Source organism: Gasterosteus aculeatus, chromosome 15 (assembly GCF_964276395.1).
Source record: "Gasterosteus aculeatus chromosome 15, fGasAcu3.hap1.1, whole genome shotgun sequence".
NCBI lineage: Eukaryota > Metazoa > Chordata > Actinopteri > Perciformes > Gasterosteidae > Gasterosteus > Gasterosteus aculeatus.
Genome location: NC_135703.1, coordinates 9,340,523 through 9,359,371, shown reverse-complemented (window position 1 = coordinate 9,359,371; position 18,849 = coordinate 9,340,523). Strand labels below are relative to the sequence as shown.

The 18,849-nt window shown below is 44.9% G+C and overlaps 1 protein-coding gene across 2 annotated transcripts; it reads left to right on the top strand.

The window, feature by feature from the left end:
* Window positions 1-4,122: 4,122 nt before the first annotated feature.
* LOC120832462 (beta-1,4-galactosyltransferase galt-1) lies at window positions 4,123-10,818 on the top strand. 2 transcript variants are annotated; one of them, XM_078090048.1, is made up of 5 exons: window positions 4,123-4,491; window positions 6,864-7,494; window positions 7,674-8,004; window positions 8,124-8,295; window positions 8,449-10,818. In XM_078090048.1, the coding sequence occupies exons 1-4, from the start codon at window positions 4,482-4,484 to the stop codon at window positions 8,280-8,282; spliced, it is 1,131 nt and encodes a 376-aa protein (XP_077946174.1). In that variant the 5' UTR covers window positions 4,123-4,481; the 3' UTR covers window positions 8,283-8,295; window positions 8,449-10,818. The 2 variants fall into 2 exon arrangements, with proteins under 2 accessions (XP_077946174.1, XP_040054668.2); XM_040198734.2 differs by having other exon boundaries at window positions 4,124-4,491; window positions 8,120-8,295.
* The last annotated feature ends 8,031 nt before the right edge of the window (window positions 10,819-18,849 follow it).

The window sequence follows — 18,849 nt, the reverse complement described above, 5'->3', positions numbered from 1 at the left end:
CCTTGAACCAGCCGTTGAAAGCCAGCGCCTTGGATGGCAGCTTTCTTTTTAATGTAACACATGTGACTGAACCTGTGGCTATACGCATCGGGGACCACCACGAACTAGTGACGTTTCATCTGTTCCACTCGGCCCAACACCCCCTGATTTTGGGGTTCCCCTGGCTCAAAAAACACAACCCCCACATTGACTGGTGCTCTGGGAGGATCATAAGCTGGGGAGGGAAGCGGGGGGGGCTAGACAGGGTTCCTGGCCAAGAAGTGGAGATTGGAGTCATTGGGGACCTTGTATCGGCTTCAGCTCCGACCCACACACACAACTTGCGTGATGTGACCTCCGTTCCCAGTTGTTATCACGATCTTGAGGAGGTGTTCAGCAAGAGTAAGGCCACTTCCCTACCACCCCATCGTCCTTATGACTGTCCCATTGACCTTATCCCGGGTGCGCCCATTCCGAAGGGGAGACTTTATTCCATCTCCGGCCCTGAGAAAGTAGCCATGACTGAATACATCGAGGCTTCATTAAAAGCAGGACTCATACGTCCCTCTTCGTCTCCAGCAGGAGCAGGATTCTTTTTTGTGGGGAAGAAGGATGGTTCCCTGAGACCCTGCATTGACTATGGACCATTAAATGACATTACTATCAAGAATCGATACCCCCTGCCCCTCATGTCATCGGCCTTTGAACAGTTGCAACAAGCCAGAATCTTCACCAAACTAGACTTGCGCAATGCTTATCATCTCGTCCGTATTAGAGAGGGCGATGAGTGGAAGACCGGCTTTAACACCCCCTCGGGCCATTACGAATACCTCGTGATGCCATTTGGCCTGACCAATGCCCCGGCCGTATTTCAGGCGTTGATAAACGATGTTCTTAGGGAGTTCCTTAATCAGTTTGTATTTGTCTACTTAGATGACATTTTGATTTTCTCCCCTGACCGAGACACTCATGTTCGCCATGTTCGGCAGGTTCTCCAGCGTCTGCTGGAGAACCATCTTTATGTCAAAGCAGAAAAGAGTGAATTCCATGCCAACGTTGTGTCCTTCCTGGGCTTTGTCATAGCCCCTGGAAAGATACAAATGGATCCGGCTAAAGTCAGCGCTGTGGCCCAGTGGCCTACACCTGATAACCGTAAGAAGGTTCAGCAATTCCTGGGTTTTGCGAACTTTTACAGACGGTTTATCAGAAACTTCAGCGCCATAGCATCTCCTCTCCATGTTCTCACCTCTCCCCAAGCCCCGTTTCTATGGTGTCCCCAAGCAGAGGTGGCTTTCACCCGACTCAAGGAGATGTTCACCACGGCCCCCATCCTCACGGTTCCAGATCCCAGCCGACAGTTTGTGGTGGAGGTGGATGCCTCCAACGACGGTGTGGGGGCGGTCCTATCTCAACGATCGACAGAAGACCACAAACTACATCCATGCGCCTTCCTGTCCAGAAAACTTTCACCGGCGGAGCGGAATTACGATGTTGGTAATCGTGAGTTGCTCGCGGTAAAGCTGGCATTAGAGGAGTGGAGACATTGGCTGGAGGGGGCCCAACACCCGTTTATTGTCTGGACTGACCATAAAAATCTTGAGTACATCCGCAAGGCTAAGCGTTTGAACTCTCGCCAAGCCAGATGGACTCTGTTCTTTAACCGCTTTAACTTTGTTTTATCCTACAGGCCGGGGTCCCAGAACACCAAGCCGGACGCCCTGTCTCGTCTGTTCAACCCCGAGCCCACTGCCAAGAAACCAGAACCAATGCTGCCACCGCACCGTGTGGTAGGAGCGGTAACATGGCAGATAGAATCAGAGGTGAAGCGGTCTAATGGTGAGAACCCTACACCTAGTGGTTGTCCAGTTAATCGCCTGTTTGTTCCGGCAACTATGCGCCCACAGGTGATTCATTGGGCTCACACCTCAAAGCTCACCTGCCATCCAGGGATCAGGAGAACCATATATGCCATCAGACAAAGGTTCTGGTGGCCCGCCATGGAACGCGAGGTCCAGGAGTATGTTGGTGCGTGCCCCGTCTGTGCTAGGAACAAGACCTCCTCCCAGGCACGCACAGGGCTGCTGCAACCACTCCCGGTGCCCAGTCGACCCTGGGCTGAGATTTCGCTGGACTTCGTCACTGGTCTCCCGCTCTCTCAAGGTAACACCACTGTCCTCACAGTGGTGGATCGATTCTCAAAGATGGTTCATTTCATAGCCCTGCCTAAACTTCCGTCAGCCAAGGAGACTGCCGAAACCATGCTCAACCACGTTTTTCGCATTCATGGGTTCCCGAGGGACGTGGTGTCAGACCGGGGGCCCCAATTCGTATCCCGTTTTTGGACTGAATTCTGCAAACTGATCGGGGCCACGGTCAGTCTCACGTCCGGATACCACCCAGAGGCCAATGGACAGGCTGAGCGCCTTAACCAAGCATTGGAAACGAGTCTTCGTTGCCTGGTATCCCAGAAGCCGTCATCCTGGAGCAAACACCTAACCTGGGTTGAATTCGCCCATAACACGCTCCCCACAGCAGCCACGGGGCTGACCCCCTTCCAGTGCGCCTTCGGCTACCAACCGCCTCTGTTTCTAGATACTGAGAAGGAGGTCGTCGTCCCTTCCGCCCATGCCATGGTCCGGCGTTGCCGCCGAATCTGGGCAGCTGCCCGCAGCATCCTCCTTCGCAGCGCGGCGCGCATGAAGAAGGTCGCTGATCGGAGGCGCCAGCCAGCTCCGACATACCAGCCGGGCCAGAAAGTCTGGCTCTCCACACGGGACTTGCCACTCCATGTTGCCTCCCGGAAGCTAGCTCCTAGGTTTGTGGGTCCGTTTCCCGTGTCAAGAGTAATTAACCCTGTCTCTGTTCGTCTGCGCCTTCCCAGATCCCTGAGGGTGCACCCTACTTTTCATGTGGGGAAGCTGAAACCAGTTAGAGAGAGCCCTATGGTGCCCGGAGCCGCAACTCCGCCACTTCCCCGGATGGTTGATGGGGGACCGGTCTACCCAGTGAAGCGACTCTTGGGCGTACGCAAACGCGGAAGGGGACACCAATACTTGGTGGACTGGAAGGGCTATGGTCCGGAGCACCGTTCCTGGGTCCGGTCCAGCTTTATCATGGACCCGGCACTCATCAGGGACTTCAACAACCGCAAAAGTCCGTCAGGAGCCGTCCCTAAAGGGGGGGGGTACTGTCATGTCCAGAAAAAGATGTTAGTTAGGTTGTCTCGTGTCCGTCTCGTGAGTTCCTGTTTTATTTTGGAAAATGAACCTTCCCCTTGTTTCAGGCAACTTTCCCCTTCCTCTTGTGTCGGTGTGATTGTCGCCCCTCCCCTGATTGTCTCCACCTGTGCACTTCCCCTATGTGTGTGTATATATTGTCTGAGTCTCCCTCTGTCCTGTGCCAGTTCGTCTTGTCCCAAGCCACCGTGCCAGCGCTACGTATGTCCACAGTCTTGCCTCGTTTTTTGTCGACACCTTAATTGAGCCTGCTTTCAGTTTTTGTCTCTAGATCGGTTTTTTTCCTCGCCCACGAGTGATTTTTATTTCAGCGGCCATGCCCTGTCCTTTTGTTAATAAACTTTGATTCTTTTTTCGCACCACGTTGTGTGAGTCGTGCATTTGGGTTCCCGTCCACCGTCCGGTCGTGACACATATAATCATGGCAAAAACTGACAGCGCCCCCTAGCGAGGCTACAAGCCCGACAAAGTATCGCACACAAGTTAACGTTATGCGTGTTGGTCAAATGTAGAGGCTCCTGCTTGCAGGAGGCTCTACATTTGATGTACATTTCATGTGGATGCATCATCATCTAATGAGAATAATGATCTCAACTCAAATTCATACGAATTAATAGAATATATATATATATATATATATATATATATAATGATCACAACTCAAAATTGATGCAGATGAACCTGCTTCCGGAGCAGGTTCATGTTTGTCGATGTGTTGCTATGGTGATTTAGAGAAACAAAGAACAGGGACCAGTTGCGACTAATGTGTTCAGCGGCGCTAATGTGGTTAATTTATCACCAAACAACGTCGCGGGATTTCACAAACACCGTCATCCCGTTTGTCCGATGCTGCATCCGTTGGTGTTCAGCGCTGCACGAAGCGGAGGAGGAGGAGGAGGAGGTGGGGGGGCGGGGCCTGTGAGCGTGTTGGGGCGAAATTCTCACAAGAACTCAAATAAATGGCCCGTCAGATATCAAAACACATTTGGGGGGAATTGATGATAGAGTAATTGTGTATTCTCAAATATTGATAAATGAAGAAAGAATTAGTGCTCCAGCAGAAGGCAAGGGGACTGGGGCTTGAGCACCACCAGGGGTCTATCTGTGCGCGGGCCGGAATAGCGAGATACGGTTTTGTGTCCCACCCTCGTGAAATAAACACAGCTTAGAAGTTCACTTGGTTTCCTCGGAAATTTCCCCTCACGCCACTGTTCGTTCTGCGGATCCAACGAGTCGCACCTGAGCATCGCGTGTTCGACCGATGTAATGTTTTACGGTAAGACAAGTTTCCCGTTAAGTACCGAAGCAGCTCTGAGGGGATCACGCGGAAACCCGATGCAAGTAACGGAAGCGACTTTTGAATCTCAGACGAAGAATCCACAGAAATGCACATTATTCGGGGTAATAAAGTAAATGAGAAATTAATCAAAATGAATCAGTAAAGTTGTATGCATTTTCCTTATAAGGAATGCTCCCCGTCTGGACGTCAAAGTAAAAAACCTACAAGCCTTATAAGGAATTAAAAGTAAAAACAGTTTAGTTTACGTTAAAATGTTTTTAACTAATGTTGACTATTGTAGCGACCCTCGCTTAATTACTTGCTCTTCATTAGGATTTATTAAAAAACAGGGTACTGTCGGCTCCCGCGTTCCGTTACTTCATCCACCCACAACACATGGCGGCATCATTGACATAAAATATTGTGAGCCCTTCACTGAACTTTTAAACTCCGTAAATGTGTAACTCGCTCACAGAACACGTAAACAACAGTCCGTTACACCGTATATATACTATACACATGTAGGAATGTAAGATGAATAAATACAGCTTTTGAAACGGGCTTTTTAATTATTCTCTTTTCTTACTCTCACGAATACTTTGCTAATACCTTTTTTGTTTTTGTTTTGTTTTTTTCTAGAAAAGATTGGAAAATAAAATAAAAGAAGAGTTCATTTTATTTTACAGCGACTGTAACTGCAGCCCTTCAAAGCAGAGTTCGGTAAAGTTAGCAAGATATTTATAGATTCCGACTTCACGGTTCAATAGCTCGTCAGCGAAACGACGTTAAAACACGAACAGCACCTCTATGTAACCGTACTAATGTCGACAACCCGTATTAATCACAATTTTACCAAAACAGACCGCTCAGCGAGCTGGACGAATCATTTTGTAGTGATGTGTTGTTCGTGAACGATTCGTTCACTTTGAACGAATCCTTACAAGGACTCGAGAGTAACGAGTCCTCTCAAAAAAAGATTTGTTCATTTTCTCGTGGCCACACATCGGCACTTGCATAGATTGATTCGTTGAATGCAAAGGTTGAAAAATGAACGATGAACGATGAACGAATCATTGACCTGAAGGTTCGGCAGATGAGCGAAACATTGACCCGAAAACACGGTCGGGAATTTTAATGCCGGAATTTAGCTTACCCTTCCCCTACCATGAACGAATGACTCGAAAAAAGATTTGTTCATTTTACTGAACGAGATTCAAAGAAGCGAGTCGGTAAAATGATCCGAACATGCCATCACTATAATTTTGGTCTTAATGTGCGGCCGCTTTTGAGGCGAGTGGGAAGGGACCGTCTGCCAAGTACAATGCGTAAAAATACCACCATCATTGAGTTGCGGCCATGTGATACCAATTTGTGTTACAAGCAAATGAACAGGTGTACCTACTAAAGTGGCCTGTGAGTGTAGGTTTACAAGAGCACTAGTTTGACCAAACCAATGACAGCTGGGTCAATATATTTTAAGAAGAATCCTTTAGATAATATAAGATCTTGTGTATATATTAATTCATGAAAGTGCTCCTTAACAAATATTCTGGTTTCTGGAAATCAAATAGGATCCAGTGGTCGTGGTTGTGAAACTAAATGGCACTACATTGCATTGGAATTAAGTTAATTAAAATAATGCAAAAGCTACCTTCATCAAAGTAACAGGTGTAGTACAACAAGAACAATCCCGTGGACATATAAAATGACTTTGGTGATGCTACCATTCATTATAGTGAAGTTATTGAATATTTCTGTCATATATTTTTCGGCATTGCACTTTGTAAACGGTCACTGCGCACTTGTCTCATAGGCGACTTCATTAAGATCAATGTGATTTGTACAGCTCCTGTACTGGTCCGTATATTGGTAAAATAAGGGTTAAATAGGGTTTTAGCTGGTGTTTGACATCACTACAGTTACAGAGAGGTGTCGTTTGTGTTTTAACAACGTTTCACTGACAAGCTATTGAACCGTGAAGTCTGAATATGTGAATATCTTGCTAACTTCACCAAACTACATACCCAACTGAGATTGGTTTATGCTGTTCTAAAGAAGGAACCTGCTGTTTTGAAATGAAACCTGCCTCCACTTCTCGTTCTTTTATGTTAACTTTGTTTCTCAAATGTGTCTTCTGAAACCTTTTTCTTAATAATCAGCAGAGAGGGTTATTCTTTCATTTTTTAACTAACCTATAGACTTATATTTTATTATATTCTATTTTATTCCTCTTGCACTATGTTGTTTTATCTGTCTTGTTCTCCTTTGTCTAACTGTCTGCTGTTATGCACCAACCGCCAGGTCAAATTCCTTGTATGTCTGACATATTTTGGTATTAAATTTTTCCGGATTCCTGCAATCTCACTAAGGTTGGGAATCGGTGACATTTGTGTTCTGGATGGACAAACAACAAGGTGTCAGAAGGAGGTTCTTCTTCCTCTTCATTACTGTCCTCGTCTTCATCCTCTGCATCACGGTGAGAACACCCAGGACAGGCAGAATAATCCCACCGCCACACAGGGCTCCGTACGCTTGCCCCTTGCAGATCTCTGAGCGAAGCATCACCCCGCTCAACAACACCAAGCACTTGCTGGTGTCGGCCTACATGGACCAGAGAGTGAATGGCTTGGACGTACGCATCATTGGAATATTCAAGAGAGACTCCATCCGAAAACTGCACTGTGTTTTCTGCTGTGCAGGCAAGTTATCAAGTACAACTCCTGGAACAATTTTACAACACTCGGACAACTTTGGTTTCCCCTACGTCACTACGGATGTCATGTGTCAGATTCCCCAAAACTGCAACGCCACACATGTCAATCTCTTGACTCAGCCAGGAAAGGTCCGGCTAGTTGACCAACCCTGGCTTCCTATAAGAAATAAGAGATCCAATGGGAAGGAAAAAGAGAAGTTGCCGTTTAACTTCACAGTTTGCATCTCCAACCTGTTTGGAAACTACAACAACGTGCTTCAGGTTGCACAGACTCTGGAGATGTACAGGTCAGCACAGCACACTTTGCATTCTGTTTAACAACAGACATTACGTTGTAGACGAAGGCCAAAGATAAATGGTAAAATGGTCTTGTTGCATGTGCAGCAGCGGCTCAGTCACTGTGATGTACTCAGCAGTGTGTGTGGACGGTAATAAATTGGACCCTTTTTTTCTCAACTGGCCACAGGTTACTGGGTGTGGACAGGGTGGTGATCTATAACACCAGCTGCGGCCCCGATCTCGATCGCCTGCTGCAGATCTACAGCGAGGAGGGCTTCGTGGAGATGGTGCCCTGGCCCATCGACCAGCACCTGAATCCATCGCCTGGTTGGCTCTTCTCACAGAGCGGAGGGGACGTGCACTACTTCGGCCAGTTGACCACACTTAATGAATGTATTTACAGATCCATGGACCGCTCACGCTACGTGCTGTTGAACGACATCGACGAGATCATAATGCCTTACAAACACAACAACCTCACATCTCTGATGGACGTCCTCCAACAACAGCATCCAAATGTGAGATTGTTCTGGTGTCCATTTGTAAAATATTACTCGAACCGTAAGATTATATTTGATATTGATCCATATTTATATTCTCTCCTCATCTTATGTGGTGTATTCCATTATATAGACAGGTGTGTACCTTATTCAGAACCACATCTTCCCGAAGAAACATTTTGAGCCGAGTGGGAGGTTTCACCTGCCTCAGTGGAACCGGGTGCCGGGCGTTAATATTCTGGAGCACATCTACAGGGAGGACCCCGACAGCCAGTCATACCACCCGCACAAGATGATCGTTCAGCCGAGGTAGGCTGACACTCATTCAGGACCAACTTTGTGCTCTTGTTAAATAAATAATAAGTTTAGCTTCACTCATGTAGTGAGAAGTCTCAATACATGTGGTCATCCTGGTGGAAAGGAAAGTCCAATCAAAGCCTTTTGTGTGTATGTGCATCACAGGTTGGTGGAGTGGACTTCAGTGCATGAAGTGCTCAAGAGTTCTGGACAACAGTTGAAGGTTCCCATGGACGTTTGTCGAGTCATTCATGTCCGAGTGGCTCTGCGTGGGTCGTTGACGCTCAAGCAGCTGAATGAGGACAAGCGACTGTGGGACTTCCAAGAAAAACTGATTCCCAGTGTGGACAAGGCGCTGAGGAGAGCTGGGCTGCTGCCCTCATAGCGGCAAAGCTGATGTATTTTGTTTCTGGGGAGGTGAATTAGTTTGACAGTTTTGGTTGAGTAAACTCAAGCTAAAAATGCAGCTAATTTGCAAACATATGTCAAATGCCTTAATTACTTACAAACTGCGCATGACTACTTTTCAATCTTCTTTCAACTTTCAGCAATGAGCATTAGGATCTAAATCTTCCCTTTCCTGAACTTCTATTGATAAATTATTTGACATTTTGGCAGTTTACATGAGTTCATCAAATAAAATGTCATGCAGTTCACAGTCTGTTATATTTCCCTCTAGTCCCAATAATGTTTCTTTAGCTCAAGTGTTTTGTCATCTCCCGCCTCCATTTCTAAAATTATAGTAAATACCAAATGCTTTATCTCTAGATTTGGATAAATCTGAAATCAAGGAGATTAATAGCTCTATGTTTATGTAGGCAAATAATGGAGGAATCCTCGGGCAGATTTTCTGTTTTATTCCTTTTTATCATGACGTGTGTATATATATATATAAAATCGTTGATGTGTGCAACATCTTCCATTTCTCCCACATGTCACGACATTGCTCCTCTTGGGTTCCTTTTTTGTGGGTTTTGTTAGGAATTTAAGTAGAAGTGTACACCTAGTGGTAGAAATTATAATACATGTAGTAATGTTTAGTGTGGAATTGTAGTTTGTGTGATGTTAGGTATTAGTTATTACATTAGCATGGTAGATGAAGTGAATGGAATATGAATCAAATAACAATGTATAGTCATGCAAATCGTATAAACACTGTACACATCAACATTCTGTCACAATGTGATGTTAAAACCTGGGGATGGATGCTAATTGCCGTCCTTTATGGTTTTCCCCCTATTTTCTCCCCAAAGAGGGTTTTTTGAGAGTTTGTTTCTCCTGTCAGGTAGTAGAGGAGCAACTTGAAAATATCTTGAGTATTGGACCACTCAAACTGTGTTAAACCTTATGATGAAGTGTGATTATTTATGGTGTGTTGTAATTAAAGTGTACTAGTTATAAGATGAAGATAAACTATGCATATGTTATATGCACTCATTGAGGCATAAAGCCAAATGTATCTGCATTGAATGTATTGGAATGTGAGGGAAAGATTAGATAGAGAGGTTTTGGGTTACAGCAGCAGACAATCCAGGAATAGACACGTTTGAAGGAGAAGCCAATGATATTCAAATGCACCCAAAAAACACTCTCTGGGAGTTTTCAAAGGACTAACCCAAGGTGTGAGGGGTCAGGACTTTGACTCAGGTGGAGAGCAAAAGGCAACAGAAACTTCTTTCCAGGTTTGGAATCTTTTACTAGGAAAATAAACTAATGCAAGACAAAGGGTGCACAGGCAAAGGCATAATCCACACGCTCTTGTAGAAACAAAAAGGAAGAGAGCCTGGCAACGAAGTAAAAACAAGATTACCAAAATCAGCACTGGGAATTTCAAACTACAAACATGCACCTCTAGGAAAGACAAAAGATAACCTGACACAGACAAGTGGGGAACTGAGGCTTAAATACAGGTGGAGGTGATTGCAAACTAAACTCAGCTGTGGGGAGAAACGAAGGGTGAGAAACTAGATACAGGAAGTGCCGTGGTTACAAAAATGAAAACAAGTTAATCTTCACTGTCTCTTCAAGTCGTCACACAAGGAAAGAACTGGTAGAATTTTCCTGCAGTCGCTTTGATAAGTCACATTAGACGAGAATTATCTATATTTTTGTGAAATATTTCACTATTCGCATTGTCACATTTTCACTTTGTAATTTTATTCCTTTTCACTTTGTTTAGTTAAATACTTTTGATTTTTAAATTTGAGCCAGTTGACTCTTTTGATTCATTTTTTCCACCTGGGACGAGAAAAAAGAAGTAATGCCTCCTCGAGGGTCCAAACGAACATTTAACAGACCAATATTGTTCGATTCATGTCTTTTCCACCATGTCTCTAGTGTTGGTGGTTCTGTCCTGTGCATCTCTTTATAATGGCCTTCTTACTATCTGCTAGCAGAATATTCAGCAGATACCGGTCCTCTCACACAACATCTCCTGTCATATTTCCCCAGGTAAAGTGTAATGGTAAAACATGTTATAACAGTCTTATGCTAAAAGTGTGATAATTGTCTGTATTAAAGTTTAACGTGTGTAAAGCAGAATGACTCAGTTTCCGTTTGCGGCTGTGTATGAAGAAGGGCGGGTCAACATGCTCTCACACAGACTCTCAGAAAAAGGAACTGCTACCCCATCTTGAAGTTAACCAATTGTCACCGAGGTTGTTTTCCGGAGGCTTTGTTAGTAGTTTTTATATTTGTCGGTAGAAGTTTCAGTGGAAACTCAGACCACCTGCCACTGTGTTCAACCTCCTTGTGTGCGTATTAAAGCTTCGTGCTGTGACTGCTTGGAGACGCCATCTCCACAGAGCACTATAATACCTGCTTGTGTATTTGACCTCCTGCTTGCAAGCAATAAATTTACTTTTACAACTTTGATCATTCATCAAGACTGTTTTATTAGATAAACCCAGAAACAAATAATTTTCTTCTCCCGAACTAGTTACAATGAAATATTCCACAACAAAAGAAACATTCTTAGGTATGTCGTTGTGAGGGGTCAGGACTTGCAGAGCAATAAGGCAACAAAAAATTCTTTCCAGGTATGGAATCTTTTACTAGGAAAATAAACTAATGCGAGACAAAAGGTGCACAGGCAAAGGCGGAATCCACACGCTCTTGTAGAAACAAAAAGGAAGAGGGCCTGGCAACGAAGTAGAAACAAGATAAGATAAATTCCTGCATTAAAATAATGTATCATGACAGTCTGGATGATTTGAAGTGATCATTTATTTTCACACTAGCATTCAATTATGACGGCAAACAATTACACTGCACTAAACTGCAAGTGTAAATGTAAAGTGAAAATAACAAAACCAGTCATTATGACTTGTGAACGAATATAATTCACGTTTCTATACTAAAAACAGCGGTCACGCGAAAGGGAATAAGGTAACTGTTTCCTCTACTAAACGAATGCAGGTCACGTGAAAAACGATCTCAAGATCTGTAGCCGGCAGATGAACGAAACGTTCACCTCCCGACCGTGTCTTCGGGTCAATGTTTCGTTAATCTGCCAACCGAAGCGGCGGAAGGATTGTTCACGGATCAAGAGGTCCACGAAGCCTCAAGTAGAAACTCTTGAGGCCGCGTTAGAGCATGGATGGATCGGGCCGACTTTTTCTGTCTGAGCTCGGCCCGCGTCCGACAGTCCTTCAGTATGGAAATGCTGCATCCTACCTAACCGGCTTAAGCTAGCTAACGTGGCTCGTGTGACGTATAAGAGAACGGCTATCTCGGGAAGATTGGTGCATACTTAGAGACGTTGTTTGACATTAGCTCATGAAGAAAAAACGGACCGTTTTGAAGCAAATGTAGGCGACTTTGTGTAGCAAGACGGCGCAATTGCCATGGCCGATTCTAACCACAAGAGGGCGCCAAAGCCCACTGAAAAAGCTTCGGAAGACAGAATCAGCCGGCTTATTGGAGCTAGAAGAGGTTAAACTATCTCAACTTACAGCAATGATGAAAACTATTGAAAACCTTAAAATCGATGGCAGAGATGTAAAGAAAGTGGAAGAGATGCTCAGTCAAAAGTTTTGCAAAGCGTTCAAAGAGTTTGAGGATGATAATGCTGAAGTGGTAGCTTGATTGGATGAAGACGAAGGTCCAGCAGATCAACATAATTGGTTTGAACCAAGATCAGCACCCACTAGAGACTTTGTGGAAAATACTGAAAACTGGTGTTTTGCAATGTGGAAAAAAGTGAGAAAGCAAAACAGTGCCACTGGAAATACTTTAGCAAATTAATCTGAACAATGCGATGTTAATGCGGAGGACATCGTCTCTCAAGTTGGGAAAGAAAGACGTTGTAAGAGTAAACACGGCTCATCTGTGAGCTCTAGCTCAGTAGCTTCATCTGTAACCACAGGCTGCTCGGTGCACATTAAGGAAGAAGCAGAGCATGCAGCTCTGATTGCACGTTCAGCTGCATTAAAAAGGAAACACGCACTTGAACTTGAGCAAATGCAGATGAAGGCTAAATTGGAACAACTAAACATTGATACTGCTAGTGGGGAATCCAGTGCAAAGCTTAAGGTGCTAGAAGAGCATGACAATGCCAAGGAAAGAGCCAGCAGTTATACATCGAAGAAGTCTTTCTCAAAGTAAGAAAGGAGACCATGATCATGATCCCCATCGGCTTGAGAACAATGAAAGTGGGCTGTATGAAGTCATGCAGAGGCAAAATGAGATCACTGCAATGCTTGCCAAGCAGCAGACTATGTCCTACCTCCCTAGCAGGGATAGTCCAGTGTTTAAAGGTCACCCTCTTACTTACAGATCTTTCATTAGGGCCTTTGATCATGCTGTGGATAGCAATACTAATGGCTATGAGGACAAGCTTTACTACTTGGAGCAGTATACCAGTGGGGAACCACACAAGCTTGTTCGCAGTTGTGAGCACATGTCAGCAGAAAGAGGCTACTCAGAGGCCAGGAGGTTACTACAAAAGCATTACGGAGATGAGTGCCTACGCCCTTTTCCTGATTGGTTGTAGAAACACTATGGATGATATAGAATACATGAAGGAAATGGATAATCCTACTAACATGCGAGTTGTCATTTCAAAGCTTCCCTACAAACTTAGAGAGAAGTGGAGAACGACGGCATTTGACATCCAAGAGAGAGGACGAGCAAGGTTTTCTAACCTAGTGGACTTCATTGATCGGCAGGCAAAGGTGGTTCTGGATTTTCTTTTCGGAGTTGTGGTGGAGAGTTACCAAGTCACTCAGAAAAAGAATAAAACTAGAGACAGAAACATCAGGAAAACTGCTCAAAACGAAAGCAGCTTTGCTACAGGTGTGCAGGACACAACCTCAGGGACAACGGCAAGGACAAGCAGCCCAGTTAAAGATGTTGCTACAGCTTTCCACAAACCATGTTTATTCTGTCAGAAGAACCATGCCCTGTCTGTCTGCAATAAGATTAAAGATCTGACTAACAAAGCACGGATAGACTTCCTGAGGTCTAAAGGTCTTTGCTTTGGATGTCTTACAAAGGGGCACCTTAGTAAAAATTGCAAAAAGAGAATGACATGTCAGACTTGTTCCCAGGGCCACCCAGACATACTCCATGTCATTAAAGAACATGCTGCAACAGAAGGAGTTGAAGAGAGCAAAGCTATCTCAAGTGCCTGCGCATCACTGGATCAAGAGGTTTGTGGAAGCACTGGGGCTGGAGGAGAGTGTGTTTTAGCTGTGGTACCAGTAAAGCTGAAATCCAGAAAGAGTGAACGATATGTAGAGACATATGCCTCATACATTACATGTCATTACATTACATTACATTACATTACATGTCATTTAGCGGACGCTTTTATCCAAAGCGACGTACAATAAGTGCATTCAACCATAGGGTACAAACTCAGGAGAACAAGAAACAAGAAAGTGCAATTTCCTCAAATAAGCCAATTTACAATTTGCTATAGATGAGTGACGTTACAAGTACAATTTAAGTGCTACAATTTGTTAGTCTTTAGTCGAGGTAGAGTCTGAAGAGGTGTGTCTTTAGTTTGCGGCGGAAGATGTGAAGGCTCTCTGCGGTCCTGGTGTCTTCAGAGAGCTCGTTCCACCATTTCGGCACAAGGACAGCAAAGAGTCGAGATCTAGTCGAGTGTTTTGCTCTCAGTGAGGGAGGGACGAGTAGTTTTGCAGATGCAGAGCGGAGAGTGCGGGTTGGGATGTAGGGTTTGACCATGTCCTGGATGTAAGCTGGACCCGATCCATTCACAGCATGGTATGTGGGCACCAATGTTTTGAACTGGATGCGGGCGGCCACCGGTAGCCAGTGAAGAGAGCGGAGGAGTGGAGTAGTGTGAGAGAATTTCGGAAGGTTGAAGACCAGTCGAGCTGCTGCATTCTGAATGAGCTGCAGAGGTCGAATGGCGGTGGCAGGGAGACCAGCCAGGAGGGAGTTGCAGTAGTCCAGGCGGGAGATGACAAGAGCCTGAATCAGTACCTGCGCTGCCTTCTGAGTGAGAAGGGGACGTATTCTCCTGATGTTGTAGAGCGTGTATCTACAGGATCGCGTTGTCGCGGTGATGTTGGGAGTCAGGGAGAGTTGGCTGTCGAGTGTGACGCCGAGGTTCTTTGCGGTCAGAGTGAGCGTTAGTACGGAGTTTCCAAGTTGAATGTCAGGTCCTAGGTAAGCAAATCTTTTCCGGGAAAGAGAAGTAGTTCAGTCTTGTCGGGGTTGATTTTCAAATGGTGGGCGGACATCCTGGGAGCACTGCAACATGTTGTAGTGAAGAGCTACAAAAAACACTAAACTATAAAGGAAAGCGCACCCAGTTTCTTCTCGACACAATGGGTCAAGACAAGTCTAACGGTCACAAATTGATTAATAGTCTTCTTTCAGACCTAGAAGTGCGTGGTATTGAAGAAAACACATACATCGAACTGCCAAAGGTGTTTACACACAGCCACATCCCAGTAAAGCAAGAAAACATCCCACAACCGGAAGACATCTCACACTAGCCTTACCTGAAAGACGTGCGTCTCCCTCGCATTTGTCACGGTGTGGTTTTATTTCCTGTCTTATTTTGTAGTTTACTGCTTCTTGTCTCCCTGGGTAACTTCACTTCCTGCCTTGTCCTGCCATCCCCTGATTGTTTCCACCTGTGTCCAATCACCTGCACCTCCCTAGTGTATTTAAGCGGTGTGTGTCTCCTGTCACTTGTTGCTTCATTGTCTTTTGTCACGAATGTCCCTGTCAATCGTATTGGATGTTCGTAGTTCCTGCCTGCCGGTTTTCCCCTGGTTCCTGTGTGTTTTTGCCCGTTGGCCTTTTGCCGTTGTGACTATTAAAGTCTTCTTTTCCATGGCAAGTCATAAACAGTGAAGGTGAGGGACCCTATGCAGTCAAAACTGCCCTTGGATGGCTGATAAATGGACCTTTCAAAAAGGGTAAAAACTTCAAGACAGCCAGTGGTAAACTGAAAAGCTACACTGCTAATCGCATCTCAGTAGTGGAAATAGAAGAATTGCTAGTGAAGCAGTACAATACAGATTTCCCAGAAAGAAGCTGTGAAGAGAAGGATGAACCGTCTCAAGAGGATCAGCAATTCATGCACCTTGTTATAAGCTCAGCAAAATTGGTAGATGGACACTACTGCATGAGGTTGCCCCTGAGAAATGAAAGCCTTAGAGTGCCAAACAATCGTTGCATTGCTCAGCATCGGGTTGATAGGAATCAGGAAACATTTATTAGCCAAAATATGTCAAACATACAAGGAATTTGTCTTGGCGGTTAGTGCGCGACAGTGTAGTCGCGCACTAACCGCCAAGTGGAACCAAGTGGAATGAAATGCTAATGCAATGTGTTAGTAGAATAAGGCTAAGGCTATGGGTTAGTATAAAACAAGGGAATAAAGTTTAAAAAATTTAAATATTAAAAAGTTAAAAAGAAAAATATTAAGAATAAAGTGCACTAACAAACAAGTAACAGACAAGAGACAAAGTGACAGGTGACAAAGTGATGAATTGCAGTTAAAGTGGCATGTGCAGTATGAGGGGGAGTGACCGGTGGAGTGTTATAGTCAGGCAGTGGGGGACCGGGCTCTGTTGATGAGCCCGACTGCCGACGGGGAGAAACTGTTCGTGTGGCGGGAGGTCGTAGTGCTGATGGACCTCAGCCTCCTGCCAGATGGAAGGGGCACAAACAGTTTTTGTCCGGGGTGGGAGGGGTCGGCCGCGATCTTTTTAGCTCGCTTCAGAGACCTGGAAGCGAACAAGTCCTGCAGGGATGGCAGATTGCAGCCGATCACCCTCTCTGCAGAGCGGATGACACGCTGAAGCCTGCCCTTGTCCTTGGCTGTGGCTGCAGCGTACCAGACGGTGATGGAGGAGCAGAGGATGGACTCGATGCTCTGAAGAAGAAGAAATCCAGAATTCCACAAATATTACAAGGCCTTCATGAAAGGCATTATTGAAAAAGGGTACGCTGAGAAAATACCCACTGAGCAGCTCGGTCGTCAGGATGGCAGGGTGTGGTACATTCCTCACCATGGCGTGTACCACCCAAAGAAAAAGAAGATAAGAGTGGTCTTTGATTGCACGGCTAAGTATCAGGGAATGGCCCTAAACAAACAATTACTCCAAGGACCTGATCTAACTAACACACTCATTGGTGTCCTATTAAGATTCAAGGAGCACTCAGTTGCATTTATGGCGGATATAGAGTCCATGTTCTACCAGGTGACGGTCCCGGAAGAAGATGGAGATCTGCTACGGTTTCTGTGGTGGCCAGATGGTGATTTGGATAGCAAAATTGAAGAGTTTAGGAGGAAGGTTCACCTTTTTGGTGCCACATCTTCACCTAGTTGTGCTTCCTCTGCTCTAAGAAGAACTGCAGAAGATGCAAAAGAAGTGACAAGCGCAGAAGCGTTGAAGACTGTGCTAAAGAACTTTTATGTCGACAATTGCCTAATATCAGTGGCAACGAAAGAGCAGGCAATCACTCTAGTACGAGACCTACAGGACTTGTGCTCCAGAGGTGGATTTCATCTGACCAAGTGGGTAAGCAACAGCAGGACAGTCTTGTGTTCCATCCCTGATGTAGAAAGAGTTTCTAAAGTAAAAGACATGGACATCAGCCACAACACACTTCCCATGGAACGTGCCCTTGGAGTACAGTGGTGCACAGAGACCGACAACTTCAAGTTCCAGATAATTGTGCAAGACAAGCCCGTTACTAGACATGGGATCCTGTCCACCGCTAGCTCTAGCTGCGACCTTCTTGGCTTTCTGGCGCTGCTGATGTTGTCGGCGGGGCCTGTGCAAGGGGAAACATGGTTGGGATGAAGAGATTGAAAATGAACACGCAAAAATACGGCGTGAGTGGTTGTCTAATTTGTCTGTTAGCAGGATTTAGCATACCTAGATGCATCAAGCCAGAGGGATTTGGAACCCCATATTCAACAGAGCTTCACCATTTGCGCTCGCATCGGTGCAGCGGTGCACCATTTGTTCTTGGCCCGGCTCCTCCTTCAAATCTTACAACCCATTGTGGCCCGCGAGTCAATAAGTTTGCCGACCTCTGCTATAGACCTGTCCTAGGAGGGACATCTAATGGACAACCAAGTAATATGGCTATTAAATGTGACTAAAACTAGACTAAAACTAATTACATTTTAGTCTAGTTTTTGTCAACTAAAACTAGACTAAAATGTTCTGAGTTTTCGTCAACGAAAACTAGACTAAGAGAAGAGAACACATTGTCAAACAGGATACAAAGCTTTAATTGTGGTTACACGGAGCGTAGAAACAAACCAAGTGGGATAAAAATGGATGATAAGAGCAAAGATCTAGGTTTGAAACCCATCCAGTCATGGTGTCTCCTGCGTAACGCTCCACTAATGTTTGGTGATGTCATTGAAAAAAATAACAGTCACTGGAACTTTCTGCTGCTTTTGTTTCAGATTGTCAATATAGTGTTTTCTTACCATAACTGGTAATACCATAACTGAATTTTGAAACATCTGATCTGTGATCACCATACTCTGTTCAGAGCATTGTTTCCAGACAAGAGGTTGATTCCCAAGCACCACTTGATGGTACACTATCCTAGATGCATACAAAAAATTGGCCCTCTTATCCATATGCGGTGCATGCGATTTGAAGCTAAACACAATTTTTTCAAACGATGTGGCAAAAATTTTAAGAATCTCACTAAATCGTTAGTGAAACAACATCAGCGTCAATTGGCATTTAACTATGAAAATGATTGCTTTAGAAGGTTTGAATTTGGTCCTACATCATCTAAAAACATCTGCAACTTGCAAGGTGGGAAAGAAATTAGTCAGACATTACATTTGGATGCCTGTTCAAATGTTACAAGTACAAGGTGGGTCAGATATTACGGTACTGAGTACCAGGTTGGGTTGTACTTATGCACTGGATGTACCGATGATCTTCCTGTGTTCAAAAAGATCTGTGATATTATAATACATGAACAGTAATGTACAAACAATGTACTGTGATGACCACTTTAGTGCATACTGTATAGAAGACCAAATGAATGTCCATCCATCCATCCATTTTCAACCGCTTATCCGGGGTCGGGTCACGGGGG

What these genes read in the sequence shown, in the direction of transcription:
- LOC120832462 (XM_040198734.2), top strand. An exon ending in CAGACTCTGGAGATGTACAG is followed by an intron (nt 7,495 to 7,673) that starts GTCAGCACAGCA and finishes AACTGGCCACAG; the next exon opens with GTTACTGGGTGTGGACAGGG. An exon ending in TCCAACAACAGCATCCAAAT is followed by an intron (nt 8,005 to 8,119) that starts GTGAGATTGTTC and finishes TCCATTATATAG; the next exon opens with ACAGGTGTGTACCTTATTCA.